General features: G+C 35.4%; 1 protein-coding gene across 1 annotated transcript in view; it reads right to left on the reverse strand.

Moving 5' to 3' along the window:
* NEK1 (NIMA related kinase 1) overlaps positions 1–23107 on the reverse strand; it is a 200676-nt gene that overhangs the window by 73602 nt on the left and 103967 nt on the right. Inside the window, exons 20-23 of the mRNA XM_039219207.1 lie at positions 1699–1782; positions 1191–1274; positions 679–756; positions 28–123 (exon numbers count right to left, since the gene is read on the reverse strand). Of these exons, the coding sequence (XP_039075138.1) occupies positions 28–123; positions 679–756; positions 1191–1274; positions 1699–1782 (342 nt within the window). The remainder of the gene's footprint in view (positions 1–27; positions 124–678; positions 757–1190; positions 1275–1698; positions 1783–23107) is intronic.

The following is a 23107-nucleotide window of genomic DNA, read 5'->3' on the forward strand; positions in this document are numbered from 1 at the left end:
GGAACAAGAATATGAGTTAAATCTTACATGCTCTTCCCATACTTTCTTTTCTCTCTCATATGCTTCCTTTCTCTTTCGTTCTAATTGTTCTTTTAGTACAGCAGCACGTGCACTTGCTTGGGCCTGGAAATAAAATTAATCAACAAAAGTAATTACCAGAAATAAGGGCATAGGTTCCCCTCTCCATCAAGTCTATAAAGATACTTATTGGCCAAAAAAGAAGAGTTGGCAGTGGGCAGGGAGGGGGGGTGATTTCTGGAGTAAAAATATAAGCTCACTTTATATCCCCAGCACCTAAAGCAGGGCTCAACACACAGCAGCTGTTCAAGAAGTGTTTGTTGAATGAAAATAAATGCAGGTACATTCTAATACAAATATAAAAGTTTTAAACTATGGTTACTATATATAGACTTCTTTGTCTTCATAGGAATAGGCAATTATATTTTTCATTTTTAAGGTTACATGTGCAATAGCTTCATATAGTTATGATTTCATCAAACTGCTCTCCATAAATATAAGACAGGAGGAGAGGAAGACACTATTTTTCAGAAACCAAAGAGTGAGGGATAAAGGGGAATGAAAAATTAAGGCAAGAGAATAACTATTCAAGACTTAACACAACTGTCTACCTCAGGTTCCAATTTTCTCAAAGAAAATCTGCTTATTTCTAGTCTATACCTTAAGTGCTTCAACTTTTTTACGCCTCACGTCAGCATCCTCACTTCCTTCTTGTCCTTCAGAACAATCAGCTTCTTTCTACAAAGTAAGTAGATAAACCATTTAGGACAGAACCTTGAATTGAGGGCAGAGCTCAGAAAATAATATGAACAGACTAACACCTAAAAATATAAAATGGTAAATTGTTCAACACTTCTAATTTTCTCTCACAGCTGCAAGTGAACGCTCCACAACTATCAACTCTTATGGACAATGAATGGGGAAAAAAAAAGACAAAACAGAATGATATAAAATGTCGTTAGCACTACCTATGTTTTCCTCTCAGAATTCCTCTGGAACAAATGGTCTTATCGATTGTAAATCCAATATGTAAAGTGTATTTTGTCTCTTATGTAGTTTTCTGATCTATTACTTTCGCTCTCTTCATCAAATTTTGTGTTAGTGGCATAGCATTTTTAATCTTCATTATAATATCATTCAATTACTTTTTAAAAAGTTATTTTTCAACCTGCCTTTTCACCACGAAGTTTAGCTCTAATCTGTTGGCGCTCATTGAAATTCTGCAGTCTTATTTGTCTCAGTCTTGCCAGATAAACCTACAAAGAGAGAAAAAAAACACACAAAATTTTAATTAAAAAAAAACTATCAACATTTTTATTGCTAAATTTTTTTAATTTAAAGAAAAGTGTTAATTTGAATACAAGAAATAAAAGTTTTGAAATCTGGTTAATGGAAATGTAATATTAGCTTTCAAGTGTTTAATTTAGATCAACTTATCTGAAAAGAAATACATTGTAAATTTTTAATTTTATCAAAAGAAAAGAAATTGAACTCAGAATACTGAATATCAGTTATGGGGCAAAATTATGACACAGCAGGTCAGTCAAATTATATTAACAGGTCCCTCTAGACCTACAAAATCCTTAAATAATTGTTAAGAATTTAAACCATGCAAGAAAGGAAGGCAATAAACTCAAAAATGGCTATATGACGGAGGTAGCGAACATGCGGGAAGCATACCTCTTCCTCTTTGTTTCTTGGCTTCCCTCCTCTCGAAGAGCTGGACCTGCCTCCATACATAGCTGCCAGGTTTTGCAGGATTCCCTGTTCATCATTTAATGTACTAAGTTTAAAGAATGACTAAGGCTACATCAGCATCTTACCAAGGAATATCCAGGTGCCACTTTATTTCTTTTGGCAAATACTGATCATTTCTAGCTGATGAACTTAGATAAACCCTGGCATTTTCCTGTATCGATTTAACCAATACATTCAGTGAGAACATTGAAGGAAGCAATGAAACCCCAAACAATTATTCAAAACAGAGATCAGGTATATTTTTATTAGCCATTTAAGTAATCAGGTTTTCAAACCTACTTTGGAGGTTAGCTAAACCCAAACCAAAGCTTTGTTCCATAAAGGCCCAATCATTTCTACAAATTTGTTTACATACTAAATACACAGACACAGTATTAAATATCTGAACTCAAACTCTACACTCAGGCACGTCCTATGACTATATTGCAAATGATCATATTCAATGACAAACTGACATCATTTTTAAACATAGTTTATCATAAACATGGAATTATGTCCTTATCAGAAATTATTAATATCCATTATAAAGTATCAGATTGCCAAAGTATCCATTTTTTCTTTCTTCAGCACACAACTATGCTATAAGATTTTTCCTTAAAAAATCGTCAGTGTCCCAACTTCCCTATCTAATGTCTTTTTATCAGCTTGTTGAAAGCATACTTTTTTATACATGACCATTCATGACTTCCATTTTCCTGCTTCCTACTTATTTTCTTTTCTGACTTACTTTCTAACCCACTACAATCTGGTTTCCAACCCCATCATGACTGAAAATTTTCTACGGTTACCATTGACTTCCTAGTTAATAATTCAAATGGGCTCTTTAGAGCAAACTTTGCAATTAACATTTTGACTAGAAATTAGTTTGAATCCACAGAAGTATTTTTCTCTCAAAAAAACATGTATGTTCACTGTAGAAAACTTATAAAATACAAATCACAATTCTACCATCTGAAACATCTAAAGTCTAAGGCTATCCCCTTCCAAATTCCTTTCTGTGCATATGTACAAATACTCATGCATCTTATCTTTATAAAACTGGAATTTTACTATAGTTACTCTGATTTTACCTTAATATGAATTAGCATATTAATTAACTTTAATACTTTGAGTCTCTCCTTATATTGAATATCCTTAAAAGCATTATTAACTGACTATATAATATTCATAATATACCACCAAATAGTGTTTTCTAATTCACACATTAAAAAAAATCTCTCTTCTCTTTCATATTTATGTTAGCACTCTCTCTTGGGTTCTTCCAATCAATCTTCACTATTTTTCACAGGATTTTCTTTTCTATGGCTCATCACTAATGTCAATATTTTGTCAAGATGCATTCTCTGGTCCTTCTTGTCTTCTCATTCCCAGGCTGTAACATATGTTGCCAATTCCCAAGTCTAAATCAATCTTGTAGCACTCTTCTCCTGAACGTCTATATATATTCAGCTGACATCTGGACAACTCCACTCTTTATGTAGCAAAGCTACTTCAAACAATTTATAAACCTGACCTCATCATTCTTTTTACTATATGATCATATTCCCACTTCAGTTACTGATTACAGTCAGCCACCCAAGTCAGTGAGGTGGGAGTTATTGTTACCTCTTTCTCTTCTGTGCCAAAAAGAAATGACTGTCAAATTACCAATCTACCTCCTCCTAACTCTCTAATCATCCCTTTAGTTTCTGCCTTAGCTCATGCTCTTTTCTCTTGACTTCTGGATTTCCAAGACCCTTCTAATCTATCATTTACCTCTCACTGTATTCTATACCCTAGTCTATTTGCTACAATGTAATCTCTTTAACAGTCTCTTTCACATCAAAGCCCACCTAAATCTTTCAATGATTCCCATTATCTTCATAATATAATCCACATTCTATTCTGATGCATGATAGATAAGGCTGTTTGTAACCTAGCTGTACCTATTCTCATCTCTGCCACAGCCTAATCATAAAGCCTACATTCTAGCCATAACAACTACTTGTGGTCTGCAGACTATGCCATAATCTCAGTCATTTTAAAATGGCTAACTCTACTCATCTTCCAAAATGCAAATCAAACATCTCTTCCATGGAAAGCCTTGCTCATACCTCTTCCAGTCAATTAAGTGTGATGCGCCATACCATTTTTATACATACTTTCTGCAGTAGTACTCATCAGTGTATTATAATGCGATATAATGGTGGAGAGGCAGTATACTATGACAGTTAAGAATATGGACTATGGTAGACTCCAAATTCTGTCAGTTCACATATTTGTCAATGTCACTTAACCACTGCTGACCTTCACCAAAATTACTTAAACTTTCTGTAAGCTTGGATATAATAATACTGCCTACTCTGTGGATGTACCAGGACAAAAAGTATGATTATACGAATGTGCTCTTTCTCCTGTTCCAGTCTAACAAAAGGCCCCTCTTCAAAGCAATCTTGGCATTAGTTTATCAGATACTTGAACTTTTGAGATATAATTAAAAGACTAGGAAGGTGAAGGAAAACAAAAATACGCAGGGCTGGGCAAAGATGTGAGGTGAACTCTGATGAAATATCAACAGAGTTACGAGTGGGGGAGGAGAACTGAGTACTGCTATAGACTCTATTTTCCTTTTATGGTATTTAAGAACTTTAAGTTAAAAAACCTGAGTTACTTTGAGGCTATTTTTTTTTAACATTTTACTTTGAAATATTATAGATTCACAGAAAAGTAAAATGTACAGGGAGTTTTCATGGACCTTTTATCCAGCCTCTCCCCATTTCATCATCTTGTGTAACTATACACTATCAAAGCCAGGAAACTGATTTCAGTAGTTATACATGTATAATTGTGTATCTGTATCAGTGTAATTTCATTATACATATAGCTTTATGTAACTCCCACCATAATCAAGGTACTCAGTTGTACCATTACTATGACACTTCACAGCCACAATTACTATTCCCATACCTAAGATTCATCAACTATTACAAACAAAATGTACATATTAGAATCATATAATATGTTATCTGCTTGAGATTCACTGTTTTTACTCAGTGCTATGTTCTTGCAGTCCATTCAAGGTGTTGGGTGCATAAATCAATGGTTTGTTCCATTTTACTGCTAAGTAGTATTCCATTGTATGGATATATCATAATTTGTTCATTCAATCACCCACTGAAGGACGTTTGGGTAGTTTCAAGTTTTGGGCTATTAGGAGTTGAAGTTGCTATGAATACACATGTACAAGTTTCTGAGTGAAAATATGTTCCTTACTCTGGGACATACATGCAAGAGTAGAATTGCTTGTTCTTGGTATGGTAAATCCATTTTTGTTTTAAAGGGCAGTGCCAAAATATTTTGGAGAGTGTCTGTATCACTTTACAGTCTTACTAGCAATGGATGATCCAGTTTCTCCACATCATTACCAGCATTCAGTTTTTATCACTTTTTAAAATAGTTATTTATATTTGAAAGAGAAAGAAGGAGAGAGAGAGAGAGAGAAAGAGTGCAGGAGCGGGGGCAGGGGGGGGAGGTGCAGAGAGAGAGAGAGAGAGAGATGGAGACAGAATCTGAAGCAGGCTTCAGGCTCTGAGCCGTCAGTACAGAGCCGGACACAGTGCTCAAACTCACAAGCCACGAGATCATGACCTGAACCAAAGTCAGATGCTCAACCGACTGAGCCACCCAAGCGCCCTGGTTTTTATCACTTTTTAATTTTAGTCATTCTGATAGGAGTCTAGTGATACATTAATGTGGTTTTAATTTTCATTTCTCACATAGCTAATGACGATGAACCATCTTTCAACAGTTTATATGCCATGTGTTTAACCTCTTCAATGAAATATTTAACTACTCTTTTGCCCATTTGCTAACTGGATTCTCTGTTTTTAATGTTCAGTTTTGGTGATTCTTCATGTGTTCTGGACACAAGTCCTTTGTTGAATATGGGGTTTACACATATTTTCTCCCAATCTGTAATTTGTATTTTCTTCCTCTCAACAAGGTGTTTTGCAGAACAAAAGTTTTTAATTCTGACAAAGTCCAGTTTATCAAGTTTTCCTTTTATGGGCTGTGCTTTTGATGCTAAGTATAAGAATTCTTTGTCTAGTCTGAGGTCTGAAATTTTCTCCTTCTTCTAAAAGCTTTACAATTTTATGTTTTCCCTCAGAGTGCACGATCTCTTTTAATAAGATGTGAGGTTTAGGTCAAGGTTCATATTTTTGCCTATGGGTGAAGTCCAATTTCTCCAGGACTAATACTAAAAAGGCAATCCCTCGTCCATGAATTGCTTTTGCTTCATTTTCAAGAATCAGTTGGGCATATGTGTATGGGTCTATTAGTGGGTTCTCCACACCATTCCATTAATCTATGTGTGAATCCCTCCACTAGTACTATACTGTTTTGATTACCATAGCTCTAAGTTAAAAAAATTTTTTTAATGTTTATTTATTTTTGAGAGAGAGAGAGGCAGAGACAGAGCATGAGCAGGGGAAGGTCAGAGAGAGAGAATCTGCGCCAGCAGTGTGAAGCCCAATGTGAGGCTTGAACTCACGAATCTCTAGATCATGATGTAAACCTATGAAGAGTTGCTGCTCAACCGACTGAACCACCCAGGCACCCCTGTAAGCCTTAGTAAATGGAAGAGTCATTCTTCCCATTTAATTCTTCTTCAAAACTGTTTTGGCTATTTTGGGGCACCTGGCTGGCTCAGTCAGAAGAGCATGTGATTCTTGATCTCAGTCATGAATTTAAGCACCATATTGGGTGTAGAAATTACCTAAAGAAAACAAACAAAAGACTATTTTGGCCATTTTAAGACCATTTTCTTTCCATATACATTTTATTTTTTATTAAAAAATTTTTTTGTTGTTTGTTTATTTTTGAAGGAGAGAGAGACAGAATGTGGGTGGTGGAGGGGCAGAAGAGAGGAAGACACAAATCTGAAACAGGCTCCAGGTTCTGAGCTGCCAGCACAGCGCCTGACACAGGGCTCAAACTCATGAGCTGGGAGATCATGACCTGAGCAGAAATCAGACACTTAACTGACTGAGGCACCCAGGCACCCCTTTCCATATATGTTTTAGAACAAGTCTGTCTATATCTATAAAAAAATATTCCTGAGATTTTGCTAGGAATTGCACTAAACATAGATCAATTTAGAACAACTTGCCATTTTTACTACACTGAGTCTTCCAATTCATCAACATGGTATGATTCTCCAAGTATTTAGGTCTCCTTTAATTTCATCAATATTTTGTCATTTTAAACACATAAAGCCTGAATATTTTATTAATTTTTTCATTTTTAGGGAACAATTGTAAATGGTATTATATATTTTTTGGTATTGTTTTCCACTTGTTCACTGTCAATTTACAGAAATTCAGGGGCACCTGGATGGCTCAGTTCGTTAAGCATCATCTTGATCTGGGCTCAGGTCATGATCTCAGTTTGGGATTTCAAGCCCCACGTTGGGCTCTACACTGAAGGCATGGAGCCTGCTTGGGGTTCTCTCTCCCTCTCTCTTCCCCTACCCTGCTTGTGATCTCTTTCTCTCTCAAAACAAATAAACTTTAAAAAACTTCAGTTGAGGGGCACCTGGGTGGCTCAGTCAGTTGAGCATCTGACTCTTGGTTTCAGCTCAGGTCACAATCTCACAGTTTGTGGGATCAAAGCCTGCACTGGGCTCCACACTGACAGTGCTGAGCCTGTTTAGTATTCTCTCTCTCTGCCCTTCCCCTGCTCTCTCAATAAATAATCTTTGGAAAAAATTAAGTTTATTTTTACGTGTTGATTCTTGTATCCTGTTAACTATAATGAACTCATTTCTTTTAGTTCAAGGAGGGTTTTTGTAGAGTCCTTGGGATTTTCTAAGCAAATTAATCATGTTAACTGATAATACCAATCATTTTATTCCTTCCTTCTTTTCAAATTGTACACCTTTTATTCCTTTTTCTTGGCTTACTGCAGTAACTAGAACATCTAGTACTCTGTTGAGTAGACTGGTGAGAGCAAACATCCTTCCCTTTTTTCCAACTATAGAGGGAGAGTATTTACTCTTCTCTCTATATGAAGTTAGATGTAAATTTTTTGGAGCTGAGGATGTTCTCTATTTCTAGTACACAGACATTTCTTATCATGCATGTTGAAGCTTGTCAAAAGACTTTCTGCATCAATTGATATGATTATATGATTTTTCTTCTTTAACCTACTGATAGGGTAGATCACACTGATTTTCTAATATTGAAACAGGACTGAATTCCAGTTGGTTGGATCAGATTTCCTAAATTTTGTTTTCCATCTAGGTTCATGATATATACTAGTCTGTACTTCTGTTCTTTTGTGCTTTGTCTAGCTTGGGTATCACGGTAATACAGGTCTCAAAATGAGTTAGGAAATGTTCCTTCTGGTATTATTTCCTAAAAGAGATGGTATCATTGTATCAAACTGATGTTAATTCTTTGAATGTTTGGTAAAATTCTCCAACAAAACAATCCAGGCCTAGAGATTTTTTTGACAGCTTTTAAATCACAAATTCAATTTTTAAAAGTTATAGGGCTATTAAGGATATCTATACCAATTTGGTAGTTTGTAGTTTTTAAAGACTTAGTCTATTTCTTCTAAGTTGTTGAATTTATGAGTGTTAAGTTGCTTATTATTATCTTTTTACTCACTATAAGATCTGTAGTGATATTCCTTGTTTCATTCCTGATACTTGTGATTTGTGTTATTATTCTTGTCAATCTAGAGATTATCAATTTTATTCATTATTTTCTAAGAACTAGTTTTTCATTTTATTACCTTAATGATTTTCCTCATTCTGCTTGCTTTGGGTCTATTTTGCTTTTCTTTCTTTCTTTTTTTTTTTTTTAGCATCGAGATAGGAACTTGGAGTGCAGATTTGACACCTTTCTTCTTTTCCACTTTATAAGGCTCTGGTGCTATAAATTTACTTTATACAAACAAATATAAATATATGTGCTTTAGCTGCATCTCACAAATTTTAATATGTTGTATGTCTATTTTCATTCAGTTATATGTATTTTTTTAAGTATGTTTATTTATTTGGAAAGACAGAGGGAGATCACAAGTGAACATGAGTGGGGAGGGGCAGAGAAAGAAAGGATCCCAAGCAGTCTAAACAACATGGGGCTCAAATTCACAAAACCTTCAGAGCATGACCTGAGGCAGAATCAAAAGTCAGATGCTTAACCAACTTAACCTCCCAGGTGCCCCTGGTTCCATGTATTAAGTTTCCTTTTATATTTCCTATTTGACCCCATCTTAGTTAGAAGTGTTTTAATTTTCAATTGTTTGTAGATTTTCTTGTCATCTTTCTATTATAGATTTCTAGTTTAACTAGATTCCATGATGTTCAAAAATTATACTCTATAATTCTGAGTCTTCTGAATATAACGTTTGTTTTATGAGCCAACATATAGTCTTGGTGAATGTATCATCGCATGTTAACTCATTTCCACTTGAAAGAAAAATGTGTATTGTGCTATTGTTGGGTAGAATGCTTTATATGTGTAGATGAGAACTTGATGGGTTGTGATGGTGTTTATTTTATATCATTGCTAATATCTGTCTAGCAGTTCTATCAATCACTGAGAACAGGGTGCTAAAGTCCCTAACTATACTTGTGAATTTACCCTCTTAGCTGTTAGTTTCTGCTTTATATATTTTGAAACTCCACGGTTTGGTGTACAGTCATTTAGGATTGCAAAGAAAATTTATATGTATATATAAATTTATATATAAATGTATATATATAGTGCAAAATCTACTGCAAATATATATAAATGAAATATTTAATATGTTATATATTTAATATATAGTATATATATATATTTTATTTTTGAGAGAGAGAGAAAGGGAGTACTCATATATACGAGCGAGGTAAGGGCAAAAAAAGAGAGAGAGAGAAAGAGGGGGTGGGGGGGGGGAGAATCCCAAGCAGGCTCCACACTGTCAGTATGGAGCCCAACATGGGACTCAAACTCACAGACTGTGAGATCATGACCTGAATCAAAATCAAGAGTTGGTGAGTTAACTGACTGAGCCACCCAGTTGTTCCTGAAATAAGTTATTGAACTGATCTTTTTATCATGTAAGATCTCTCTTTATCTCTCTCTTTGTCCCAAGCAACCTTATTTGCTCTGTTAACAACAAATTCTTTTAGTTTACTTTAAGAATACCTTTATTTCCCCTTCATTCCTGAAGGAATGATAAAGGATTCCAGATTGAGAGTTCTTTTCCTTTAGCACTTGAAAAATGTTATGTCATTTCCTCCTATACTCCATGGCTTCAGATGAAAGATCTGATGTCATTCAATATGGTGCTGCTTTATAGGTAATATGTCATTTCTCTCTGTATATTTAAAGACTTGTTTTGTCTTTTAATTTCAGAAATTTAATAATATTGATTGGTGAAGATTTCTTTGTTCATCCTAGCTCAGCTTCTTACATCCGTAGGTTATGTCCTTTGCCAAACATAGAAAGTTTTCAGCTATTATTTCTTCAAATACTTTTTTCAAAATCACACTCTTTCTCTTGTCCTTTGGACTCCAATGATACAAATATTAAGTCCTTTCTTATTGTTCCACAGATACTTAAGACTGAAATACTTTTTTCAGTCTTTTCTCTCTCTGTTGTTCAGATTGAGTAAATTAAGTTGATCTTCAAGTTCAGTAATCCCATCTTCTGTCATCTCCACACTATCACTGAATCTATCCAGTGAATTTTAAATTTTGGTTATATTTTCCAATTATAGAATTTATATTTGGTTATGATTTATATTTCTTCACTGAGAGTTTCCTTTTTTTATTCACTCAAAACAGTTTTATCTCATTGAAGCATTTGTTTGAAGGAGCTTTAAAATCTCTGTCTGAGATGTGGGGATGAGCACTGGGTGTCATATGGAAACCAACTTGACAATAAACTAGTTGTAAAAAAAAAAAAAAAAAAATCTCTGTCTGAGAATTCCAGTATGTAATTCATCTTGATACTAGTGGCAGCTCAGTGGCCTTACTCATTCAGGTTGTGGTTTTCCTGGTTCTTGGTAAGACAAGTGATTTTTTTATTATGTCCTGAATATTTTATTATTATATTAGAAGACTCTTAATGTCTTCAATTTTAGCAGGCAGTAGGCCCATTTAGGATTAGCTTTTAGGTTCGAGCCTACTCTCGTGGCCTTTAGTTCTGATGACAGTTTGCTTTTCTGAAACCCTGTAATATTATTCTAATCTGCTTCACTGTTCTTATGCTGATGGCGCTCCTGCTCAATCCCTCCTGGTGCTATCTTGTGATGATGGAAGTTGTCTCCCTGATCCATCTGCTGTTACTGGAAAATTTCCTGAGGGTGGGAGGCAGATGACACTGGGTCTGAGTCTTCCTACATCACTAGATGGAGGTATGGAGGCACAGGGCTTCATGGCTACTACTGCTGTGGTCAGATAGAATCACCTGCTAGTGCCCTAGATGTTGAGTAGAACTGGGATGGTCTAAGGCTTTGTTGTCAATGATGGCTCAAGATGCTCTCCAAGATACTTGCCAACGCTCTAGTTGTGAAATGAGGTTAGGGCAGCCTGAAACTTCATTGCTGCCCACAGCTTACAACAGAATCCTGCTAATATTCCTCTTTTTCCATTAATTTGGCAAGTGAGATCAAGCTTTTGGTTTCTGTTTTTGCTTTTTTTCATCTATAGTGAATCTGGGATGCAGGCATGGCCAACACTGAGCCCACAATATATGGGAAATAGAAAGAAACACCAGGGAGGATTGCCGGGGTGGATTCTTTGGTTAAGTGTCTGACTCTTGATTTTGGCTCAGGTCATGATCTCATGGTTCCTGGGTTTCTCTCTCTCCCTCTCTACTTCTGCACACGTGCTCTCTCTCTCTCTCTCAAAATAAACAAACCTAAAAAAAAAAAAAAAACTCCAGGGAACCATATACCACATTGTTATTCCTAAGTCCTGAAGTCCCTAGTTAGTTCATCTTCTTTCCAGCATATAGGATTCTACTATAATTGTATGTTAACTAGTTTCTAGAATATTTAACTATATTCAGAGGGGAGGAGCCAGGAAAGGTGACTTTATGCCAACTTGTTCTAGAACTGTGCATAAGTTACTTTTCAATATCTAGGGTTTTTATAATGCAATATACACTGTGATGGGATTAGTATCAGTAAGGTTTGAAAGAGTTACCTGGGGCTGTTGTAAAGTTTAAAAGAGACTGTTACAGGTTGAACTTTGTTCTTCCAAAATCTGTATGCTTAAGTCCTAATGCGTACTACCCCAGAATTTGAACTTACTTGGAAACAGTATCTTCATCAAGTTAAAATGAGACTGTTAGAGTGGGCCCTAATCCAATATAACTGATGTCCTTATAAAAAGGGAATTTGGAGCAGATGCACATACAGAGAGAAAACTATGTGAAACAAAAGCAGAGAGATTAGGGTGATGGTTCTAATGTCAAGGAATGCTAAAGACTGCCAGCCAACCACCAGCAGATAGGGAAGACACATGAATGATTCTAACAGTCCTCAGAAGGAAACTACCCTGTAGACATGTGGGTCTTGGACTTTTACTCTCCAGTACTGTGAGATAATAAATTTCTGTTGTTTAAGCCACTTAGTTTATGGCATTTTGTTACAGCAGCCCTAGTAGACTAATACAGAGGTAATGCATATAAAAGAGTTAACATAATGCCTGGCATAGTAAGCTGTCAATAAACAGCTGCTGTTATTATTAAATTGTTGGTTTAACTATTTATCTACTTTATTGCTTATCATACATTTTCTTGCTGGCACAAAACTTAGTATACTCTAGTCAATGTATGTTTGTATCATATTAAATAAATGAATGAATGAATGAATGAAATGCTTAACACTTAACTGAACATTTTTAAGGCAGTTTTCCATTAGTATAAATAAACACAGAATGATTTAAGATCAGTTAATAAGAAAGTAGCATTTCTCAAGGGAAATAATTCAGAAGTTTTTCTAAGTTATTCAACAGAAGAAAATGGATAACCAAGAAAAATTCTTGCATAGGTGTACCAGGAAACATGTACAAGAATGTTCAAAGCAGAAATCAAAGCAAACTAAATAAATATCTACTGTCAGGAGAATAATTGTGGTATATACACACAGTGGACTATTATACAGTTATACTCAACTACTGAATGAATTTTAGAAAAATAATGTTGAATGAAAAAAACAAGTCAGTCTATATATAGTACAATTTTTATAATGCTCAAAAAAAAAAAAGAATACATTGTGTAGGTACATACACATAAGTGGAAAAAATATTTTAAAAAATCCATAGTAATGATAAATCCACAGTTCAGGATAATGGCAACCTCTGGGAGAAGCCAGAAAAAAAGATTAGGACAGGGGGTGACAAACTATGGCTCACAGGCTAAATCCAACCTACCACCTATTTTTGTATGGTCCATAAGCTAAGAGTGGTTTTTCACATTTTTAAATGGTGGAAAAAAATGAAAAGAAGAATCTTTCATGACAACATGTAAATTATAAGAAATTCAAAGTTCACTGTTCATAAATAAAGTTTTACTGGAACTCAGCCACACTCATTTACACAGTGTCTATGGTTACTTCTGTGCTACAATGCAGTTTGTAGAGAGACCTTATAGCTAATAAAGCCTTAAATATTTATTATCTGGCCCTTTATAGAAAAACACTTGCCAATACCTAGATTAGAAAGCAGCATATTGACTGAACTTATTAGTGCTGTACCTCCTGAGAATAGTATTTTGCTTATAATTTACACATGTATTCTTTCCTATGTACCTAACATTATATTTAAGAAGGATAAGAAGAGAATAACTTTTAAAGAGCTGAAAAAAATATTTTTAAATAAACAACTTGGTATTGAAGAACTAACCTGCTTTTAGGATCCTTTTTTTAACAAGAATCAGCGAACTATAGTACCCAGGTCACATCTAGGTTGCTGCCTGATTTTGTAAATACAGTTTTACGAGAACATCATCTTACTCATTTGTTTTCTAGGATACCATATGCATTGTAAAGCTTAAAATATCAACTACTTGCCCTTTTACGGAAAAGGTTTGCTCACCCTTGCTCTAGAAAATTACCTGTCTACAGTAATGAATCTCTACAAGTTTTACCTAAATTAAAGCAAATACTAATATGAAACTTAAAGGGAGCAAAGAGCATAGTAAAAGAGCGGAAAGCATAATTTCCAAAGTCTTACACACTGGGCTTATATCCTGCCATTGGACATTCTGTGTGATCTTAGGCAGAGTACGACCGACTCTGAGCTGGTTTCAAAACCTGTAACTTTGGAACAATAATTCATACCCCAAAAAATTACTGTCAGAATTAGATTCTGAGATTACTTTACTTTTTATTCATACTGTTTACAGGAAAACAAACTATTTGGCTGAAAGTCTTCCTTGTTGGTTTTCCTAACTTTTGAAAATTTCAGTTTTGAAAATTTCAGTGACCCAAACAGGGAAAATTTTGAATACACACACAAGCATATAAAATTATTTTGAAATCCAGTTTCTTTAAATTTCAATTCGGGGTGCCTGGGTGGCTTAGTCGGTTAAGCGTCCGACTTCCGCTTAGGTCATGATCTCACGGTTTGTGGGTTCAAGCCCCGTGTCGGGCTCTGTGCTGACTGCCAGCTCAGAGCCTGGAGCCTGTTTCAGAGTCTGTGTCTCCCTCTCTCTCTGACCCTCCCCTGCTCATGCTGTCTCTCTCTCTCTCTCCTAGAAATAAATAAAAATATTAAAAAAAAAATAAATTTCAACTCAGCCTAAAACTAATTTATGTTCCAAATGCTTATTCATAAGTCAGGGGACTTTAATTTCATTTTGCCATAGAAACAATGTTATAATTCATTATGATTTCCCAAAGCGCTTAATAACATATATGGAGTAAATAATTTACAGTAGTTTTCCAATTACAAAAGATTAATTTTTAAGACTTCAAACTTAATCCTATTTAGATTTGTTTATTTATAATGTGATTTGTAAAAGTATTACAGAACACATATCAGGTTTGAGACCTGCATCTGTTACAACCTCTTTAAAACTGCTTCTCTTCATCAGCAAAATAGAGATTTTTATGAGCGATTTTAAGGACTAACCACAGTGTGAACATATATACATTTTCAAACTGTACAAATAATGAGTATTAATACTTATTAATAAATAATGTCTTAAATCACTTGTTAATTTTTTTCTTGAAGAGTCAGTGATTATAAATGTTCATTACTGTACTATGTTCTAAATACAGTCATATAAAGATCTCAGCAGTTACAATGTTGAATTGAGAAACAAAATATCACAGCCCCAAAATATGCATTAATGACCATGATAAAATTAGTCCCCATGTATTATTCCATCCTCACTTAACACCAGTTTCTATTCACATTCATCACATTAAGGTTCCTGCTGATCAAATGGATGTTATACAAGATGAATGACAGAGGAAACTGCAAATCTTGCCAAAGACAAAGGATTTCATAAAGATGATAATGATATGATAAAATTGTTCAAATCAGAGGCAAAATCATCTATAAATATGGCAAGATTAGATAAAGAAATAAAATAAAATTGTAAAAAATTACATGTTGATTCCTCAAAATACTTTGGGTATTAAAAAATTAGGAAATGATCTTTAGAAAATGACAAAGTTACTGCCATTTCTGAAAAAATGGTTCTCTTTTATATTATAGTTATAAAAGTAGAACATGTAAAATCACGAAGTGAAGGGTGTACCATCTTTTATCAATTCTAATATGAATATTTTTAACATTCTGACACTTTTGAAATGGGGGGCATCTTACAGTCAATGGCATCTTATAATACGTTATAAACTCATCCCGCTTTAGGCCAGATATCAGTTGTAACACACATATTATATCTGAGGGATGTCTACATTTTGGTAGTTTCTTTCTTGGTGTCAACTGGACAACTGTAACCCCTTGAAGTTTAGATATAAAATATCACTTATGGGCTTGTTCAAGAGGAAACAAGACCTCTACTAGTTGTTAAAAACTTTTCATTGATTCCGTTTGATAAGAGCAAGAAAATGCTAGCAATAAAACTGGTAGACTGGCATTGACTTTTTGAGAGAAAATTCAAGAGACAAAACTGAAGTACTCTTTTAAGAAATGTTGAGGTCTCAGTGCACTTGGTGTCATAAAGGATAGTATTATTTGAGAAAACATGAACATCAATGACCCTAACTAAAAAAAAGAAATGACTGGAAAGGCAAACTATGAATGTGAAGTAGATTTAGGAATGAATGCCTTTATCAATTTATTTCCTTCATATTTTCCTTTTTATGGACTGAATGATAATAATAAAAAATGTAAATCTAAAAGTTAATTCAACTAGTATAAAATAAAAAATTAAGTGACAAAAAGCAATGTATCAGTTAAATTGGCAACATTTTTTCTCTTTTAGTCATATGTAAAATAACAACATGCCTTATAGTTGTATCTTGGATTTGATAAAATTCATACTGTATTCATTATACAATTATGTCAGAAAAATTATAACCCTCCTCAAATTACTTAGTTTCAAATTAATAGACTTGCAAATATATCCAAAATTCTGATAAAAAATATAAGACAAAATAAGTTTTAAACTGCATTTTTCAAGGTAAAACCCCAATCAAAGCTCTTTTTCACTCTTTACTACAAAATGTGGATCTCTATTTTAGTTAAGTTTACTTTAAAGTGATCTTTTTCCAATATCAATGTTGGGCTAAGGAGAGTCTCCCACATGAGGCAGGGTTGTTGAGACAGCACAAAAGACTATGAATGAGTGTTTCCACAGACTTCTGACTGTATTTTCAAAGTAGACTCTGAAGTACTTTTTGAGTTGTCTACCATACTCCTCTCCCACTCTTCTTCTTAATCCTAATTATTAGAGCTGATAAACTCTTTCCTAAGGTGACAATATGATATCTATACTCTGAAATTCCTATGAAGACAAATGAAGGCCAAAAAATCAGAAAGCTTATTGTAAGCTACATAACACACTGTATATAATAATTATGATGTCTATAGTTAATCACCATTCCCCTACAGCAGGAAACCAATTTACTCTTCACCACTGAATCTCTCCCTTATCCTCTGCAGTAGTGCTGGAGCCAACTGGCACAACAAAAGTACCACAAACTCTTCACCAAGAAGATAAAGGAAATGTGATTTCAGGTGAAAACTAGAAACAGCACTTTCCAAGACCTGCAAGTAATGCAGTACTACTGAAGTTTAAGGGACGAAGAACGTAACAGAGAAAGGAAAATCAAGAGCAGTAAGAAACCAAAGGACAGAAGCTTTCAGCTATGCTAAAGAGGTTTTAATTCACCCTCCAAGCAATAAAGAAACACTGAATAACTTCAAGCAAATGAGCAATGCATTCAGTTTTGCTTTAGAAAGATTACTGGTAGCTCAAGTAAAAGATGCATTAGAAAGATCCAAGATTAGAAGTAAAGAGATGAAAAGAGTAACAAGTGATAATAATTTCAACTAGGGCAGAAATAATAAAAGTAGAAAAGAAGAGAACACAAGATATTCAGAAGGTAGAAAACATGAGATTTGGTCACTAATTGGATATGTCGTGGATGGGACAGTGACAGAAGATTCTGAAACATCACTTGACTTCCCAGTAATTCAAACCAAAACCTAAAAGTCAAGCCGTCTTTGATGGTGATTCTTTATAGTAAGATGGGTAATACAGGAAGGACAGTACATCTGAAGATATTTAAACTAGTTCAGTTTTGCAAATATTAAGAAAGAGGTACCGGAAAGCTCCAGTTCTGGGTAAGATGTTAAAAACACAAGCTACCCCTCTTCTCCCACTGAATAGAACTATCAAATCCGGACAGAACATTTGTGGACTCTAAAAAGTAAATAGCAGGAGGTAAATTAGAGAATACCAGAACTCAAAGTACCACCAAGCACATGGTGAGTGTATCATGTTTTAAAAACTATCTTTCTTCTGGCTTAAACCTAACTTGGCAAAAAACTGGGAACTAAGCACTCTGGTAATGACAGGTAGAGAAGAAAACTTCTAGTTCTAGCTTACAGGATACAGAGGAAACTCCTTGAAAAATCTGAGAAAGGAAGAAATCTTCCATTTTTTTTCTTTCTCTCTCCTTTTTTAAACTTTCTCTTGTGCTATAGCCCCCGGGAAAGCTCACTGCTGTGGTGACAGCTGAGACAGCAAAAGGCGCTACAGGAAGCAAAACTCTGAGGAAGGGGAACCTTTATCACCTAAGACATTGAAGTGCCAAAAAGGCAGAGCCTAGATTGTAAGCTTATACCTGGAAGACTGAAAGTGGAGCCCCAGGGAAAAGAAAGCATCAGGTTGATGGCAAACTGGGTAGAGCTCAGAAAAATGACCTCATAAGTTGTTTATAAAATGCTGGCCTCACTGATAACCTGTGTATGTATGAATATAATTCTGTTCTGCACACCAAAGACTTTGGAAATTAGAGCTAACAGCTAGATCTGTACCTAGATCTCTGACAGACCACACTGGGCGGTATACAGGCAGGACACATCTGAAGGCCACTATAAGACTTTGAGAAAAAATGTCTAACTAGAACTACAGAAAAGTAGGAACTTGTAGCCTGGGCCTGACAGGTCAGCTGTCTGCTAAAACAAATGTAATCAACCATCTCTGAATGACTGAAACAAAATACAAAGTCTTAATACTATAACATTCTAAATGTTCAGGTATAGTCCAAAATTAATCACTGTATGAAGAACCACAAAAAAAATCTCATTTACTTGGGAATATATGACAAGCAGATGTTTAAGTGACATTAAACATTAATTATAATTATATTTATTAACATATTATATAATTATATTTTATAATACTAATATACTTATCTGACAAAAAACTTTAAAGAAACTATTACAAAAGTGTTTGAAAAGTAATCATGAACAGTAGTGAAAAAGGTTAAAATAGGAAGTGTTAGCAAAGAATAAAAAGATATAAAGAAATAAAGAAAATCTGGGGCACCTGGTGGCTCAGCTGGTTGAGCACCCAACTTTGGTTCAGTTCATGATCTCACAATTCGTGGGGTCAAGCCCCACATCAGGCTTGCTGCTGTCACAGAGCATACTTCAGATCCTCAGCTCCCTCTCTGTCCCTCCCCCGCTCATTCTCTCTCTCTTTCTCTCTCAAAAATAAACAAACATTAAAAAAAAGATACAAAGAAAACCAAATGGAAACACAAGAAATGAAACATACAATCACCAAAATAAAACAAACATCAGTAAATGGATCAAATAAGCAGAATGATAATGAAAGGGGCAAGAGTAAGAAAACCTGAAAAGAAAATAGAAATTATCCAATCTAAATAAGAGAAAAGAAACTGGAGCAGCCTCTGGGTGGCTCAAGTGGTTGAGGGGGTGCAATTCTTTTTATTTTTTAAGTTTATTTATTTATTCTGAGAGAGAGAGAGAGCGCACGCGAGCGACCGTGCAAGAGCAAGCAAGCGGGGGGGAGGGGAGGACAGGGATGGGGTGAGAGAGAATCCCTATCAGACAGCACAGAGCTGGACATGGGGCTCAAAACCATAAACCATTAGATCATGACTTGAGCCAAAATCAAGAGCCGGATGCTTAACGGACTGAGCTACCCAGGTGCCCTGAGGGTCCAATTCTTGATTGCAGCTTAAGTCATCATCTCACAATCATGAGATCGAGCCCCACATTGGGCTCTCTGCTGAGCACATAGCCTGCTTGGGATTCTCTCTCTCCCTCTCCTTTTGCAGTCTCCCCCACTCACTTTTGTTTCTCTAAAAAAAACTTTTTTGTTTCTCTAAAAAAGAAAAAGAAAAGAAAGTGGGGAAAACTGAACAGAGCTTCACAAACCCATGGAACAAGAACAAAGATCTAACATTCATGTTATCAGAGAAACAGAGAAAAGGAGAAAGAATGCAGTACTAAAAAAAAAAGTCTGAAGAAATAATGGCATAAGGCATAAATCTACGAGTCCAAGAAACTTAGCAAACTACCAACAGAATAAACTTAAAGAAATCCATGCCAGAGACAACTTTATCACACTGCTACAACTAAAGACATACAGGAGGAAAATAATTTGAGTAGGTGAGGATTTCTCATTAAAACCTATGGAGGACCAGGGGCGCCTGGGTGGCTTAGTCGGTTAAGCGTCTGACTTTCGCTTAGGTCATGATCTCGCGATTCATGGGTTCGAGCCCCGCGTCGGGCTCTGTGCTGACTGCCAGCTCAGAGCCTGGAGCCTGTTTCAGTCTGTGACTCCCTCTCTCTCTGACCCTCCCCTGCTCACGCTGTCTCTCTCTCTCTCCTAGAAATAAATAAAACATTAAAAAAAAAATTAAAAAAAAAAAAACCTATGGAGGACCAAAAGAAGACACATAACATTTTTTTAAATGATGAAAGAAATGAAATGTCAACCCAAAATACTACATCCAGTGAAAATATTGCTTCCAAATAAAGATGAAATAGAAATGAGGATTTATAGCTAGCAGGCTTGATCTAAAAGAACTGCTTAAAGGAATTTCTACAGACAAATGACTTAAGAAAACCTGGAACATTAGGAATGAAGGAACAGAAAGAGAAACAATAAATATTTGTGGAAATGTACAAAGTATTCCTGTCCACTTGAGTTATGAAATTTGTTTAAAATTGCAAGCAAATATTACAACATGGCTTTGTGGGGATTTAAATGCACCTAAACATACTATATAAGACAACTATAGCATAAAACTGGAGAGGGTAAAGGGACCAATATGGTGGAAAGATTTCTACATTCCAATAGAGGTAGTAAAATGCTGTTCATTATGAAAGGTAAAGTATGTGTTTTGATTCCCTTTGGCAACCACTAAAAGGATAAATGAAAGATACAGCCCAAATTAGAAGAGATTAACTGAAATGAGTAATAAAAAGTATTCGAGTAACCTAAAGTCAACAAGAAATTGGAAAGAGAAACAAAAACAGAACAAATAGGAAACTAAATGTGGGGCACCTAGCTGGCTCAGTTAGTTGAGTGTCCAACTTTGGCTCAGGTCATGATCCCCCAGTCTGTGAATTCAAGCCCCCCATTGGCCTTCCTGTTCTCAGTGTATTCCCACTTCGGATCTCTGTCTTCCTTCCTCTGTCCCTTCCCTACTTGTGCTCGCTCTCTCTCTCTCTCTCTCTCAAAAATCAATAAAACATTTTTAAAAATTACATAAAAATAGAACACTATTCATAAATCTAAACATATCAATAATTACATTAAATACCACTAAATGTAATAGTATAATTCAATTATATTAAACACACTGATTAAAAATAGGAATTGTTAGAATGTATTTTAAAAAAACCCACAAGCCAACCATAGATTCACTACAAGAAACTCACCAAATCAATCATTACAGGTAGCTTTTTTAAAAGGATGGAACTAGATGAACCATGCAAATGCTAAGCAAAAGAAACTAGAATGGTTCTATCAGTATCAAAGAACTTCAGAGCAAAAATAATCAACAAGAATGTGGTACATAGAGGGGTACCTGAGTGGCTCAGTCGGTTGAGCATCTGACTTCAGCTCAGGTCATGATCTCATGGTTCGTGGGTTCAAGCCCCATGTCAGGCTCTGTGCTGACAGCTCAGAACCTGGAGCCTGCTTCAGATTCTGTGTCTCCCTTTCTCTCTCTGACCCTTCCCTGCTCATGCTCTGTCTATGAAAAATAAATACTACACTTGATCTTAGCCAAAAGGCTGAGAAGCAATCTCAAAAATAAATACAAGTTAAAAAAATATTTAAAAAAAAAGAAATTAAAGAATGTGGTACATAGACTCTAAGGTAGCCTCCATAAACCTTGTTTCCTTAGGTTAACACCCTTGTGTTATCCCCTCCCTCTGAAGGTGGGGAGATTCTGTGATTTGCTTCCAAGGAATAAAAAAACATAGCAAAGGTAACAGCATGTCACTCCTGAAATTGTTACATTCTATATCATTCGGTTTTGCTAGCATACTCCCTCCATAGACCATCCTTGCTCAATGAAGTAAATAGATGTGTTAGATAAACCCACATAGCAGGGAACTTCAGAGGTCTCTACAAACTGAGGGAGAACTCAGCCAGCAAGTAGCTGGGATTCTCATTCACTGAGCCACAAGAAAACGAGATGTCTTACCAATATGACCCTGGAAGTGAATGACCCTGGAAGTGAATCCTTCAAATGGGCCTCCAAGTAAGAATGTAGCCCCGATGACCTTCATTGTAGCCAAGTGAGAGCTTAAGTGGAGGACCTAGCTAAGCTGTGCCCAGACTTCTAACCTATAGAAACTATGAGATGATAAATGTGTGCTGTGAAAAGCCACTAAGCGGCAGTAATTTGTTATTCTGTAAAAGAAAATGAATATAAGGAATAAAAAGAGATTACATTTTGACAGAAAGGTCAAATCACCAAAAAAGTCCAACAATCCTACAAGTGTATGCTCTTAAAAGGCTGTGGGGCAGGGAGGAGGAGGAAGGAAAAACTGACAGAATGCAAAGAGAAACAGACAAATTCAGAACTATGTTTGCAGACTTCAACACATCCCTACCATAGCATCAAACAGATTAGACAAAATTTTAGCATGGAGCAAGAAATACTAAAAACACTACCAACTAAGTGAATCTAGTTGAAACATATAATACTCCACCCAACAACAGTAGAATACACACTGTATTCAAGTGCATGTGGAACATTCATGAAGACAGGTCATATCCTAGATCAAAGTACAAACCCTAACAAATGTAAAAGGACTGAATGAAATCCTACAAAGTATGTTTTCTGACCATAATAAAATTAAACTAGAAAACAGTAACTAAAAATAACCGGAAGATGTCCAAACACTTGGAAATTAAACAATACACTTCTAAGTAATCCACAGACCAAAGAGGATGTTTCAAAGGAAATTAGAATACATTTTGGACTGAATGAAAATGAAAATACAACAGCAAAATTTGTGGCTACACTTAAAGGAATGCTTAGAGGGAAAGTTTATAACATATAACACCCTTAGAAAAAAAAAAGAAAGGTCTCTGTTCATGTCTTCTGCCCATTTCTTCACTGGGTTGTTTGTTTTTCGGGCGTGGAGTTTGGTGAGTTCCTTATAGATTCTGGATATTAACCCTTTATCTGATATGTCATTTGCAACTATCTTTTCCCATTCCGTTGGTTGCCTATTAATTTTCTGGGTTGTTTCCTTGGCTGTGCAGAAGCTTTTAATCTTGATGAGGTCCCAACAGTTTATTTTTGCTCTTGATTCCCTTGCTTTTGGGGATGTGTCAAGTAAGAAGTTGCTGCGGTGGAGGTCAAGGAGGTT

Source organism: Hyaena hyaena, unplaced genomic scaffold (assembly GCF_003009895.1).
Source record: "Hyaena hyaena isolate Hyena2069 unplaced genomic scaffold, ASM300989v1 scaffold_804, whole genome shotgun sequence".
Taxonomy (NCBI): Eukaryota; Metazoa; Chordata; class Mammalia; order Carnivora; family Hyaenidae; genus Hyaena; species Hyaena hyaena.